At 44.3% G+C, this 14686-nt stretch overlaps 1 protein-coding gene across 1 annotated transcript in view; it reads left to right on the forward strand.

The window, feature by feature from the left end:
- ABCA1 (ATP binding cassette subfamily A member 1) overlaps positions 1 to 14686 on the forward strand; it is a 104063-nt gene that overhangs the window by 40025 nt on the left and 49352 nt on the right. Inside the window, exons 6-8 of the mRNA XM_082204465.1 lie at positions 5457 to 5578; positions 5735 to 5926; positions 12625 to 12711. Of these exons, the coding sequence (XP_082060591.1) occupies positions 5457 to 5578; positions 5735 to 5926; positions 12625 to 12711 (401 nt within the window). The remainder of the gene's footprint in view (positions 1 to 5456; positions 5579 to 5734; positions 5927 to 12624; positions 12712 to 14686) is intronic.

Genomic DNA, 14686 nt, shown 5'->3' on the forward strand with positions numbered 1-14686 from the left:
GAAGAAGGCGTAAATCAGATCCATCTAAAAGTCATGACACAAATGAAAAAGAGAGGAGGAGGGAAGAAAAAGTTGTTGCCCCAAGTTTTAATGACGAGGCAAAGTTTGTACAAAGAGCAGCTGGAAAAACAGTTGCGGGAGTGGAGGAGACAAATGGAGCTGTTTTATCACAAGGCTGACAGGGAGGGGGGGGTGTCCCTGCTTCTCATTTCTCCCTGACAATGAGAGCAAAAGGGAGCCAATGGGATGGAATAACCTTGCTTCCCAACTATTCTACATACCATGGCCAAATGCAATCATTGTGGCTGGGTGACAGTAACGCACTCCCTTTGCTTTCCTAGCTTACCTGTTTAGGGGCAAGTATTCCAACTGAATCTTATCACTAGCCTGGATTTACTGTATCTGGGATTACTTTGTCTTTAAAAGCTTTTGAAGTTATTCAGATGGGGGTAGTTATTATCTGCCTGCCCTCAAAACAATGAGAACTGATATGTTTAAATTCAAGCCACTGTTTCTCCAGTGCTGTTTGCAGTGATAATGGTTTTTCCATTTTAAACCTTCTAGATCTTGCATGCAGAGCAATTGTCTGGAATTCAGGGCATGTTCACGATTATAGGCTGGCTGAGCCTGTATTTGTAGAGAAAGCTGTTCTACTAGTAGGCCAGTACAATTGCCTTTGCTCTTGGGTTGCTAAAATTATGGGTCACTCGAGCAGGGTTCAAAATTATTCTGCCATTGCAGAAGGCAGTGGGAAAGCGCTTTATAATTGCTATCAGGAAGAGTTGTGATTCAGTGGGCACAATCCCAAGTTCAGCGTCTTCCTCCTGTTTGAAAACCCTCAAGAAATGCTCTCAGCCAGTCAGATAGTACAGTGGTACCTCGGGTTACATACACTTCAGGTTACAGACTGCATTAACCCAGACATAGTGATTCAGGTTAAGAACTTTGCTTCAGGATGAGAACAGAAATTGTGCTCTGGCGGCGTGGTGGCAGCAGGAGGCCCCATTAGCTAAAGTGGTGCTTCAGGTTAAGAACAGTTTCACGTTAAGAACGGACCTCCGGAACGAATTAAGTATTTAACCTGAGGTACCACTGTACTGAGTTAGATGCACCAATAGCTTCCGGTATTCCTATTGATAAGAGCAATTCCTTTCATAAGCCTTTCTAGCCAATCAGAATGAGGCCATTGCCACCAATTCCTTTGACAGTCTCGTGACATCTCAAAACAAGCCTTTGTGTATGATGGTTCCGTGATAAATATGGCATCTGAAGCCAAGACAGGAGTGTGTCTGATCTGATATCTAAGTGTCCCTTTCCATTACTTACAGACTGTACCAGAAAGCATTAGTAAATTAGTTACACCCACACTAGACATTGTTCTATTTTCCAACCCCCCCCCCCCGCATTTTTAGTAGGTCTTTATATTTACTGCAGGGGTACTTTGACAAGCCAGGAAAAGCAGGAATGAGCCAGTTTTCTGGGTCAAGTTGCTCTCACTGCATTACACAAGCAGCTCTCTCTGAGTGACCATTGTTCTCAGAACATATTTGTGAGGCACACTTAGACAATAATACGGAATGCTCTTTTCCACACAGAAGTTTTGCAACTAAACTGGCAGAAAGGGGAATCACAGGCTTGGTTGTTGTTGTTGTTGTTGTTGTTGTTGTTTTTTAAAAAATTGCATTATAACTAAAAACCCAGTTTATTGTTTCTGTCGCTCTTACTGATTCCGTTCTTCCATTGACAGTTCAGTGCTAGACCACTGCTCCTTCCTGCGCCAAGTCAACCCTTCACCATGCTATGGTTCCTTCTTATCTGGGATAGCTCAGTGAGGCTCTTAATCTCAGGATTGTGGATTCGAGCCCCACGTTGGGCATTGCAGGGGGTTGGACTAGATGACCCTTGTAGTCTCTTCCAACTCTAAAATTCTATGATTCTTGTGTCAGGATCACCCAGGGGTGCTGGCATGGAGAGAAACCACTGGACGGCCTTTAACAATGTGGCTTGCACCTCCCATGTCATCAGAATATTGAAAGAAGGGTGCCATTCGGAGTACAGTGATACCTCGAGTTACAAACGCCTCACGTTACAAACGCTTCAAGTTACAAACTCCGCTAACCTGGAAGAGTTACCGCGAGTCGAGAACTTTTCCCCAGGATGAGAACGGAAATTGTGTGCTGGCGGTGCAGCGGCAGCAAGAGGCCCCATTAGCAAAAGCACACCTCTAGTTAAGAACAGTTTCAGGTTAAGAATGGACCTCCGGAATGAATTAAGTTCGTAACTAGAGGTACCACTGTAAATCATTCTATCCGTGGTTATAGGTCTAGATCAGTTTTTTACCTTTGAAGTTTCTGGATGTGGCATCAAAGAATAAATTTCTTTCTTTCTCCCCAAGCCTGTTCATCTCTCCCCAACCCCCACCCTAATCTAAGAGCATGTTGTTAAACAGCCCTGAAAAGATTTCATCCTTAAGTAACCCAGCTTTTGCCTCAAGCCCTCTGGTGACAGCGATTATTTTGCTTGTAGAACAAAAAAGCTTCAGGGAACATGTAACCGGAGAACTGGGATAGAGAGCGTTGACCGACAGTAACCCCAGAGCACGGGTATTCGGGAGAAAAATAGGAAGTGTTTCTTTCTTCATAACTTTTCTTCTCCAAACCAGACTGGTGTCCTGCCAAATCAGGGTCTGAGCAATACAATCGCAATGCTTAGCGGCATAAAGGCAGGGGCAGGGTGTGGGAAGAGGCTGCAAACCACAAAATGCAGAAAACACAGTGCCTCCGCCTTCCTTTCTCGTCTTCCACCCGCCATTCCATTGCGTTGGAGATTTGTGGAGTTCTCCTTCCATCCCTCTTGGCATGCCGAGTGTCTCTTGTAAGCGAGCCGGCTAATTAACATTTTTAAAAAGTATCAGGCAGCCTCGCAGACCAGCATCGGCTGCCCCCTCAGGATCCTGCAACGGCGTTTGGGAATGTGAGCTTCCAAAGGCTGCGCTGGCATCGCATTGCCTCCTCTTTACCCCAGAAGGTGTTCTGCGCTTTGCACTTGAACTCCTGAAGCCTTCACAGCCACGTCGTTTTCCGCAGCTCAAAAACAGACACACTGAGAATGTGCCTTTATAACATGTTAAAGAACAGGGTTAAAGCTTTCGAGCTACACAGGTCTCCTCATAATACAGTGGTACCTTGGTTAAGAACCTAATTCGTTCTGGAGGTCCGTTCTTAACCTGAAACTGTTCTTAACCTGAAGCACCACTTTAGCTAACGGGGCCTCCCGCTGCTGTCACACATTTCTGTTCTTATCCTGAAGCAAAGTTCTTAACCTGAGGTACTATTTCTGGGTTACAAGAGTCAGTAACCTGAAGTGTCTGTAACCCGAGGTACCACTGTATTCGCTGTTTGAGGGAAAGGGTGGGAATAGTTGTGCCCATCCATAATGCAATTGTGCCCACCAAGAGTATATAATTTAGATCAGTTGGTTTCATAGCATATTCCAAGGATTCTTCAATATGTTCATCAGTACTGGTGCCATATGTCTTACTCTGCTTTCCTTTGAACCACATCAGCAAGGCCAAGAGGGAGGTCTTATCATCTGGGCAGCCCAGGACCTCTACACACACTGCCCAGGCTTGTGCCCTAGGGGAAATCACTTATGTGCTACTAACGCAGTAGTTTGACTTCACCCTTGGAGGCGTACTCCGTTGTCTCTCGAGACAGATGGATGACAACAACAACAACAACAACTGGTGGATGAAGTTCCGCAAAATACATCTTCCCCACTGCCACAAACACCGTCTGTGAATTATGGGAGGGGAGAAGCAGAGGCAGCCCTGAATAATACCCAGTAATAATTACTGACTCCTCCAAATTTTAGGCAGATCCCCCCACCCCCTATCCATAGTCTTGTAAAAAGTGTTGTTTTACTTCAAGGTTGTGTTGTATCTGTGGTCCCTACTTCTGTTATCTTTCCTTTTTTTACTGTTGAATGCATTGTTTTGTCTAAATGAAATTGTGACTTTCAATGGCTTTAAGCTTCCTAGACACTGGAAGGGTAGGAGAGCAGTTTTTATATTGTATTGTGTTTTTAATATTCGATTGAGAGTGGCTGGGGAAACCCAGCCAGATGGGTGGGGTAAAATTTTTATTATTTATATGAAACAAATAAATAGGAACAAAATGAAAACAGCAGCTGGAGGGGTACACATCATAAAGTTGTTGAGGTTTTTTTAAGGTCAAAGTTGTTGAGTTTGGTTTGGTTTGTTCAAAGTTGTAAAGTTGTTGAGCTTTTTTGGGGTACATCTGCCCCAAAATTAATTGTTTTGTCTTTTTTTTGGAAATTTATAAAGATTTTTTTTAAAAAATTAACACCCCTTCTCGGACATCTTGCCCAATTTGCCAAAAATCCACTTGGACGCCATTTTTCGGCCTGGCAGCCCTGTGGGAGGACTGTAACTCTCTTCATAATCCCCGTTGATCTCTAAGTACCCAACATGGGTGGATCTGAGTGAACAAAGCAATGCAGAGCTGGGGACAAGACTGACCCCTTCAGCTAGGTACATGGCCTTAGAGCAAGGGAAGCAAATATGGCACCTTCCAGATGTTGTGGCCTACAGCTCCCCAGCTGGAATGGCCAATGGTAGGGCATGATGGGCGTGTGGTCCTCAACAAATGGAGGGCATCACATTGTCTGTCCCTGCCTTAGAGGAGGATAGTGGAGAGAGATCTAGACAAGGGAGCAATGGGAGGTCCTCAGAAGAGGTATGGGCTCAAATCATGCCTCCCCGGAGCCTCCAAAATAGTAGCTAAAGGGGCTCGTTGCAAAGGTTAGAGAGGAAGCATCCCATGCAGTGTACCACCAAACACTGCACACTCCATAGTTACAGGATTTATCCTCAATGTATATTATACAGTGCGAAAGGGAAGCCCAAGCTCACGTGCCATTTTATTGTTGCAGTCTGCAAATCCAAAAAGTGGTGCAGAAATGTTTTCTGTGCATAAATTATATAAATAAAATGTGACAATGTGAACTGGCTAACCCACCTGGGAGGCCTGAGAAGTATATCCATGAGATGTGAGGGGCTGTAGCTGGAAAGAAATGTCACCTCTCTCTTCCCATGATTGCGAATAAATATTTTCTGCTTATGCACCAGAGCAGGGGACCAGGTTCTGGCTAATGGACACATCTCGGTTACAAAGTGGTGTGATCTTTATTCCAGTTTTAACTGTTACACTTTCCCCCTGAACAGCCCTAGCAGTAGTTTGGTAAGGGGAATGATACATAATTTTCTGTTGGACAATTCCTAGCCTCTCACTCCCCCAATTCCATCCAAATTATAGCCTTGAAAGGGGAAAGTGCATGATAGCTGAAGTGTGTTTGATGCTGTAATACTGACATACCCTCTCTGAGTTTTGATTTGTTTTGAATTTTGAAAAAATTGTTTTCTTGTTACCTGGCAGGTGTGAAAGTCCGGGATTTCCTGGTTGACAATGAGACCTTCTCTGACTTTCTCCATCACAATGCTTCCCTACCAAAGTTTGTTGTAGACGAAATCCTGAATGCCGAGGTTAACCTCCAACAGGTAAGAAGCGTATACTGTCAATGAACAGCACTTGGGAAGAAAGTCTACAGTTCTCCATTTGAATGTCATGAATTGTGAATGTGATGTGGAAAAGATGATTTAGCTCGAGTCCCAGGAGTGATTTATAGATTTATAACCTATGGTACATGTTTCTAGGTCATTACATCTGGCTACCGGATAAGTGTGAAAGACCTTTGCAATTCAACCAAGCTGTCAAAGTTTGTCAACATCCAAAACCCAGTGGTGGATGTTCTCAGCAGTGCCTTGATTTGCTCCATTCCTAAGGAAAAGCTTTCTGCCGCAGAGAGAGTGTTTCAGGACAATCTAGATGTCTTGAAGCCATTTATGGTGAGTGTGTTGGCTTGAGTATTTTGAATTGTATTCACCAAGGTATAGTGCAAGTTTTTAAATCAGCAGAATATCGTGGTTCACATAATATAGCGTACTATGTTACAAAACAAAATGCAAACAACCCTTTCCACATTACATTTATCATTACACCTGGATTGCAGGAGACCTGTGGCCAAAGATTCAACTGGTTATTTCAAATCACTGTGTGATTCATTATCTCTGCAAAAAGAAGGGAGAGAGTCCAAAGGTCAAAATTTTCTACTTCTGTGGTCTTAGTATCTAAAGCTAAATACAGTGGTACCTCGGGTTAAGTACTTAATTCGTTCCGGAGGTCCGTACTTAACCTGAAACTGTTCTTAACCTGAAGCACCACTTTAGCTAATGGGGCCTCCTGCTGCTGCCGTGCCGCCGGAGAACGATCTCTGTTCTCATCCCGAAGCAAAGTTCTTAACCTGAAGCACTATTTCTGGGTTAGCGGAGTCTGTAACCTGAAGCGTATGTAACCTGAAGCATATGTAACCCGAGGTAAGACTGTATTTAGGTCTGGTCTAGGCATCCCTGTAACCCATGGTTTGAAAACCAGGAGCCAGTCTTTGGGATACATATCCCTTTCCCCTCCTTCCTTCCTTTATTGGCATTTGCCATGGTTTAGAATGACATGTGTTTTGATGTTAGCCAGTTTTATAGTAACCATGGCCCCATCATAACTAGAGTTTGAAACCTTGATTCGAAGTGTGTTTGCAAATCATATTTATGAGGGAACGTAGTTAGCATATGTCCAGCTGTAACTCGAAACCTTAGTTAATACTGATAGAAGAATGGAGGAATTATTCGCTTCAGAAAATGGAAGAGGGAGGGGGATAGATTTCAGATATCCAAGACTAGCTTCAGATCTGTAAACCATGGTTTGGGGGGAGCCAGGGTTACATTTGCACCAGTTCCCAATTTAGCATAATAAGGTTGTGTTGCTATTTATTTATTCAGTGTCATCAATGGCAACATAAGCAAAACAGACTAATCCCTGCTCCCAAAGGACTGACAGACTTAACTTTTCTTAAGCAGCCTATGAAATGGCGCGACTCTGTCCATCAGATTTTTTTCACCGCCTATTCAAATAGAGCTGCATGTTAAAGGGGCAACTTGCTTCCTGCAGGAGCTGTTACTTTCCTTAGCTATAAAGCTATGTTAAAAAGCTAAAGTGGGAACGAGATGTTCAGAAATGATGGGAGCAACAGAAAGCAACACTCTTATGGGCCAGCATGTGAATGCCTGGCTAAGTGCAAAGCAAAAGCCCTTTTTAGTTTTGATATATCTTGGGGAATACAGAATTAAGCCTCAGTTGTTTGGCTATTCGCCTAGCCAAAAGCATAGGATATCTGACACTGGAGTCATATTTCTGCTCTGTCTGGAATGTAAGGTCAGCTCTTTTTAAACTGTTATTGTTTTTCACTAAACTGCTTGGACTCTTATATTTTTCCTTGTCATTTGCTTGCTTGCTTATCACCTTTTCTCCAGCCTAAGGGTAACTGAGAGCCGCTGTAGTATAATAAGGCAGCAAGCCAGACAGCGAATGATGAAAGCTAATAAAATTCCAGCTCATTGAAAACCAATCAGCCTAAATTTTAGACTCCTAAGGACCGTGACCAGAAAGAAATCTTGCTTAGCTAGCCCTTCTAGGGAGAGATTTCCAAAGGCAGGGTCTTTTCGGTTGTGGTGCCTGTCTGGCTTCAGGTGACATGGGATCTCAGAGAAGGACATCTGAGAAAAATGTTAATGCTTGACAGGATTATGCAGGAATCTCATTGCACTAGCACTCAAGGGACGGAACATTTTCTTGGGTTTTTTCTGTATGGCGATAATAGTGCTTAATTGAATTAAGTAGTTGTTTGTTATATTGCAATGCTTGGAAATGTTTTCGATATATGTATTGTAACTTGCTTAACTTTCCGAATGAAAGGCTTGGATTTAATGTGGTGAATATAAACCCTTTTCTATAAATCATAGTGCAAATTTAGGAGCAGAGCTAGAAGCCAGAAATTAAACAAGCTGAGCTTCCATTTGCAGCTAAATGAAAAGCTACTTTCTGATCAGTAAAAGAAACTTAGGGAAATCTCCTGATGTTGCAAGTCAGCAATATTATTTATTGGGAAACCAGTGCCATGGGAAATGTGAATGACGTCTGTGTGTTTGTCTCATCCCTGACACTGTTGAAACTAAGAAGATTTGAGGTTGATCAGTGGGAGACCTTGGGGAGTCTTACTTAAACTTCTCTGTACTTTCTAAGGAAATGTAGGATTATAAGCATCGTAAATAAATAAAATTATGGTTCAGGAACCTAGAATAAAAGGGAGGGAAAAGGAGACACAGGAAGAACAGCTTTGATGAATCAGACCAATGGCCCACTATCCGTCATGAGCTACGCTTTACCAAACACATGAGTGGAAAACTACCCTCAGTCATGAGATGTTAGCAGTCACTTCCCATTACTTTATTGCCAGGACCAGTACATATGCTGGTGGGAGTATGGGTTTAGGAATAGACGGTGGTAGTGATTTATATGAGCTTTTGCTTATTAATTCATTTATTCCCTTCTCTTCAGCTAAGGTTGACTCCCAAAGTCACTACAATTAAAATCCATCATGCATTGCCAAGCCAGACCCAGACACTTGTGTCCCATGGGTCAAGCTTCCCTACCCAAACCTAGGTGGCTCTCGGCTTGTTCTAAGTAACAGGGACAGTGAACAATGATGATCATAGAATCATAGAATCATAGAATAGAATCATAGAATCATAGAATCATAGAGTTGGAAGAGACCACAAGGGCCATCGAGTCCAACCCCCTGCCAAGCAGGAAACACCATCAGAGCACTCCTGACATATGGTTGTCAAGCCTCTGCTTAAAGACCTCCAAAGTAGGAGACTCCACCACACTCCTTGGCAGCAAATTCCACTGTCGAACAGCTCTTACTGTCAGGAAGTTCTTCCTAATGTTTAGGTGGAATCTTCTTTCTTGTAGTTTGGATCCATTGCTCCGTGTCCGCTTCTCTGGAGCAGTAGAAAACAACCTTTCTCCCTCCTTTATGTGACATCCTTTTATATATTTGAACATGGCTATCATATCACCCCTTAACCTCCTCTTCTCCAGGCTAAACATGCCCAGCTCCCTTAGCCGTTCCTCATAAGGCATCGTTTCCAGGCCTTTGACCATTTTGGTTGCCCTCTTCTGGACACGTTCCAGTTTGTCAGTGTCCTTCTTGAATTGTGGTGCCCAGAACTGGACACAGTACTCCAGGTGTGGTCTGACCAGAGCAGAATACAGTGGCACTATTACTTCCCTTGATCTAGATGCTATACTCCTATTGATGCAGCCCAGAATTGCATTGGCTTTTTTAGCTGCCGCGTCACACTGTTGGCTCATGTCAAGTTTGTGGTCAACCAAGACTCCTAGATCCTTTTCACATGTACTGCTCTCAAGCCAGGTGTCACCCATCTTGTATTTGTGCCTCTCATTTTTTTTGCCCAAGTGCAATACTTTACATTTCTCCCTGTTAAAATTCATCTTGTTTGTTTCTGCCCAGTTCTCTAATCTGTCAAGGTCGTTTTGAAGTGTGATCCTGTCCTCTGGGGTGTTAGCCACCCCTCCCAGTTTGGTGTCATCTGCAAATTTGATCAGGATGCCCTTGAGTCCATCATCCAAGTCGTTGATAAAGATGTTGAATAAGACCGGGCCCAAGACAGAACCCTGTGATGATATTGTTGTTATTTGTTATTTCTATACTGCTCTTCATCCAAGCACCACAGGGCGATTTACAATATAAAACCCACAAAAATACATAACATAGTAACAAAACAAATAACTCTCCCAATGATATTCCAAGCCTTCTCACTATTTAAAGTATATAATATTCACCTGCCCCTCACCTCTAGATACTGCTTATTTAGATACATGAACAGGACATAAGGAGATTTCTAAAATTATGAAGAACAGGCCAGGAGTATCCATTATGTAGAATGAGGCAGTGGCCATGTGTCTTACTTTAGAGAGGTCGGTCCTCTGTTTGAAGGTCCTATTTGAAGGGCTGTTAGGTCCAAGTATGGTTTAAAGGGGCTGGACCCTAAGAAGGGAGAGCAGGGGCCTTGGATGATGCCCTTCAACAGTTGCTATTCCAACAGCAAACTGGGCAGGCAAACATGTCACCTGGTCACAGCCTTCCATACGATGGTGAGATAGATGTATTGTACCTCGGGTTAGGAACTTGATTCATTCCAGAGGTCCATTCTTAACCTGAGGTACCACTTTAGCTAATGGGGCCTCCTGCTGCCACCACACAATTTCCGTTCTCATCCTGGGGCAAAGTTCTCAACCTGAGGTACTACTTCCGGGTTAGCGGAGTTTGTAACCCAAAGTGTTTGTAACCCAAAGTGTTTGTGACTCGAACCGTTTGTAACCCAAGGTACCACTGTATTTCTATTTAAATATTAGCAATTATGTCTGAGTTTGCTTCTATGCATATGAGTTCCCATATAGAAATGTTATGCAAATCTGTGTCCATTTCTTAATCCTCCACATTTGGTGATACCTTTCCTCTTCTAGCGAAAGCTTAAGTGGGCAGACTACTGCCTCAGGTGGTAGATGTAAAAAGACTGGAAAGCAAATATTGCTGTGTTGTGCTACATGGACTACCCTCTATTCTCAATCTATCCTGGTGCCCTCAAGTGCATTGGAAGGTACTGTATGATCAGCAGTGTTGAAATAAGATTGAACTCGCAACCTGATTAGCTTTTGTGCAGGCACAAAAATGATTCAGGCTGGCTCTGGAATGGAAGGAAAGCTGTCATCTCCAAATAAATGTATGATGATGATAATAATCATAATCATGTGTTCATAAACCAGTAAGGTAGGCCGTTAGGGTGTGACGAACTATGAATGATTAAAAAAGGTTGGAGGGATATTTCTCATGAATAATCTTGACCCAGTCTTTTATTATATTGTGTGGGTGGCTGTTTCAGATGACTGTGATGGTTGTGATTCATGCTTCATTCAGAGGCCACAAAGGAACTTGGAACAGCTCTGAAAGCCCTTGTGTTGTCTGCATGTTTTCTAAATTATTTGGGTGACATTTTAGTGTTCCCGTAGCATGAAAGAAACACTGAATAATACCAGCTGGAAATAAAGGCTGAACACCCAACACATGCAGATGGTCATTGGTACAAACTGCAACCATCTCCAGGTAGAGTTAAGGGGTGAAGATGGCACCAGGGCAGGCAGCTAGCTCTGAAGCTCTGGAGAAACACAAATTTAATTGAGTTTTCATGGGTTCTAATTTCTTTTAAAACAATTATTTTATCAACAATTTATGTTTCAGTGCTGGAAAATAGAGCTATGTGGATCTGTAATGCCAATGGCAATTAAGTTTTAATAAGCTCTGTGGTGCTATCGGTTGATACAATGTTTTCGGAGTGGTGGGAAGCCAGTGGACGCATAAATCTCAAAGGTAGAGCTAGGGGAGGTGGCTTATTTCTGAAACCCTGGAGAGCTGTGGCCAATTAGCTTCGACTCTACAATAGTGAACCAGATGGGCCAATGATCTGACTCAGTATAAGCTTCTTTTGTTCCTAGGTGTCATCTGTATTGTAACTCACATGCTATAGTATACATAGGCGTCTTTGTCCTTGTAGCTGAGCAAATGGGAAAAATATGTGCCAAAACTCATGCTGTGTAACCTGAATCAAGCCATTAAATATGGTGTCCTTCCTTCCTTCCTTCCTTCCTTCCTTCCTTCCTTCCTTCCTTCCTTCCTTCCTTCTTTTCCAAAATGAGAATATGAGACACAGAGCTTCCACAGTTCTGCTTGCCCCACAACTTGACCCCTAGGAAACCTGCTTTTTACCATTGAGTCAGAGCAAATGTCAAATGGGTTTTCCGTGGATTGACACGTGCTCCCATTTAGTGCTAAAGAGTGGGTTTTCCCCAGGGAAAGTGGCAGGGCAAATAGAAAACCACTTGGACCCTGCCTAGGAAGCACAGGGCAAGTGTAAAACCTCTCAAATCTGTGCTTTCCAGGCACAGGACTTTTCACACATGTGGACAAGCCTGCACAATAACGTGATGTCCCGAGGGTGAAGTAACTTTGGCTGACTGTCATATCCTGGGGGCTCCATTTCATATGTCCTTGATGGAATTGATTAACGATTGAGGTGCAAAGGCCCAATCTGAGGCACATTGCCAAAATGTGTATCTTGCAGGCATTTGTTGTGATTTATTTATTTTTTATGTCCCACAGTAATTGTGGTAGTGTTTTCAGTGCAGTGTAAGCAGCCAGAGTTTCTTGAAACAAATGGATTTGTGCTTTCCGCTTGCTTAGCTAATGCCCAGGCCCATTTAATGTAATTGTTTAGAGCGGTAATAATGGGAAGTGAGACGGCCAGAGATGCTGGTTCTCATGAGGAATTTTCAGAAACACAGGAGGAAGGAGGGAGGTGCCTTCCTTCTCTTGCCAAATGGCATCCTTTTTTGAGTGAGTGCTGGCTTCGCTTGTGATCCTTGAACTACACGCATGAGAGATGCCCTTGCTGATACAAAATGCCACTATTCATCCTCCTCTGAGTACTAAATGCAAATGATGATGCTGATTCCTATCTGCTGTGTTGCAATTAAGATTCTTCTAAAACTAAATCCCCATTTGTCATTCCAGAAAGGAATCTCCTCCAACTCCACTCTTCAGGATCTCAAGGAAACCACGGAGACTTTCATGGAGAGCCTCGGGAAGCTCCTTAGGGAGGTAGGCTGTGCCTTTTGTCTCGTGCCTCAGATCATTGATACAGCGATGTTCCCAGTTGAGGTATCCAAATCACTCTGAATCCTGGGCAGCTCGGTGAAGCCTGTGAGCGCATTTCTGCTGCCTCTGGGCAGAGGCTTCTGCTCTGCTGGACATCACAAATGCATCAAGCCATTAACGTGGCTCTTTAACCAAAGATTGCTTCCCATCTCCAATTTGTGCCATGCACGCTACGTCTGCCAGGGCCAGGTGCAGGCTGCCCTTCCTTGTGGTGGAGGGAGCCCAGGAGGAGCCATTAGAAGAAGAAGCAGTTCAGCTCTCCCCACCCTGTTGTGGGCAAAGGAAGGCGTTGTGACACCTGGGGCGGGCGTCGCTACGGAGGGTGCACATGTGGTGTCGCTACGTACGACGCATGCGCTGTACGTAGCGATGCTGCACATGCGCTGTATAGCAGTTTGCTGCCGGTGCCGCTCCAGTGCCGTACAGATGGTGCCAGGATCCCTCCGTCGCCGCTACAGCCACGGCAAACCGCTAAGTACAACGCATGTGCGGCGTCGCACGCATGCGCTGTACATAGTGATGCTGCACATGCGCTGTATAGCAGTTTGTTGCTGCTGGCACTGCTCCAACGCTGTACAGATGGTGCTGAGATCCTCTGCTCAGAGCTGCAGCCACGAACAGAGGATGCTCCACATGTGGCTGCAGCGCCGGGATTGCGACACCACTCCATAGAAGCATTCTGATATGCATGCATTTTGGGCACAGAAACACTGGAAGTTCAGTTTAACTCACACACAACAGTTTAAAGTGCTTTCGATGCATCCTAGGTATGCACGTTTGTCACCTTGTCCACATGGCATTGCTCTCATCTAAGTGGCATGCCACATGCGAGTGGTGCTGTGGTCTAAACCGCTGACCCTCTCGGGCTTGCCGATCAGAAGGTTGGCAGTTCGAATCCTTGCGATGGAGTGTGCTCCTGTTGCTCTGTCCCAGCTCCTGCCAACCTAGCAGTTCGTAAGCACACCAGTGCAAGTAGATAAATAAGTACCATTGCGGCAGGAAGGTAAACAGCGTTTCCATGTGCTCTGGTTTCCGTCACAGTGTTCTGTTGCAACAGAAACAGTTTAGTCCTGCTGGCCACATGACCCAGAAAGCTGTCTGCGGACAAACACCGGCTCCCTCGGCCTAAAAGCGAGATGAGCGCCGCAACCCCATAGTCACCTTTGACTGGACTTAACCGTCCAGGGGTCCTTTACCCTTTACCTACCCCCCCAATTAATTTGGATCTTCCTGATCTGCAGATGTTATAAAAAGGGGGGAAACGATGTAAAGTGGGCTGCTAGTGGGACTGGTTCTGATACACACACACACACACACACACACACACGTTGTTGTTGTTTGTAACCAGCTGCTTTGTACAAGCCTGGTATATCGTAAAACTTGTAGCTCGAGAATGAAATTAAAAATTGGCTGTGCACATAGGTGAACAAGTATCTGTGCACATGCCCACAATGGGCCTCAAGTTTCCAGAACTCTGGGAGGATGGGAGAATACTGACTGCCGGGAGGAGATAACAGTACGCAATGTGAATTCATCCTATCAAGCCTGTCCACTAGTGTGGGCAGGAAATACTGAGGTCAATGGAATGTGCTCAGTAGTGCACAGAAGTGCACATGGAAGAACCAGATCTGCGCAACCCAGATGCGCATTGGTACTCTGGTGTGTACCCAGCCAAAGAGACAGCGGATCTGAACTTCCTTGTCGAAACTGCTTTTGATAGTGGATGGTTTCTTTGGAAATTCAGGTTCATTGTTTTGGCTTGGGAGCTTGGAGCTCTCTTTCCAAGCCCTTTGAGTAAATGAAGTTATGCCGTGGGTTCTTTCCTGAGCAAACGAGCTGCCTCTTTTCTTCCGCCTAACCTTTTCTGCCAAGTGCTTTTTGTTGTTGTTGTTGCTTTTTGCCATTCTCAAAACGTTTT

This window comes from Podarcis vaucheri (assembly GCF_965113315.1).
Source record: "Podarcis vaucheri genome assembly, chromosome: 17".
Classification (NCBI taxonomy): Eukaryota; Metazoa; Chordata; class Lepidosauria; order Squamata; family Lacertidae; genus Podarcis; species Podarcis vaucheri.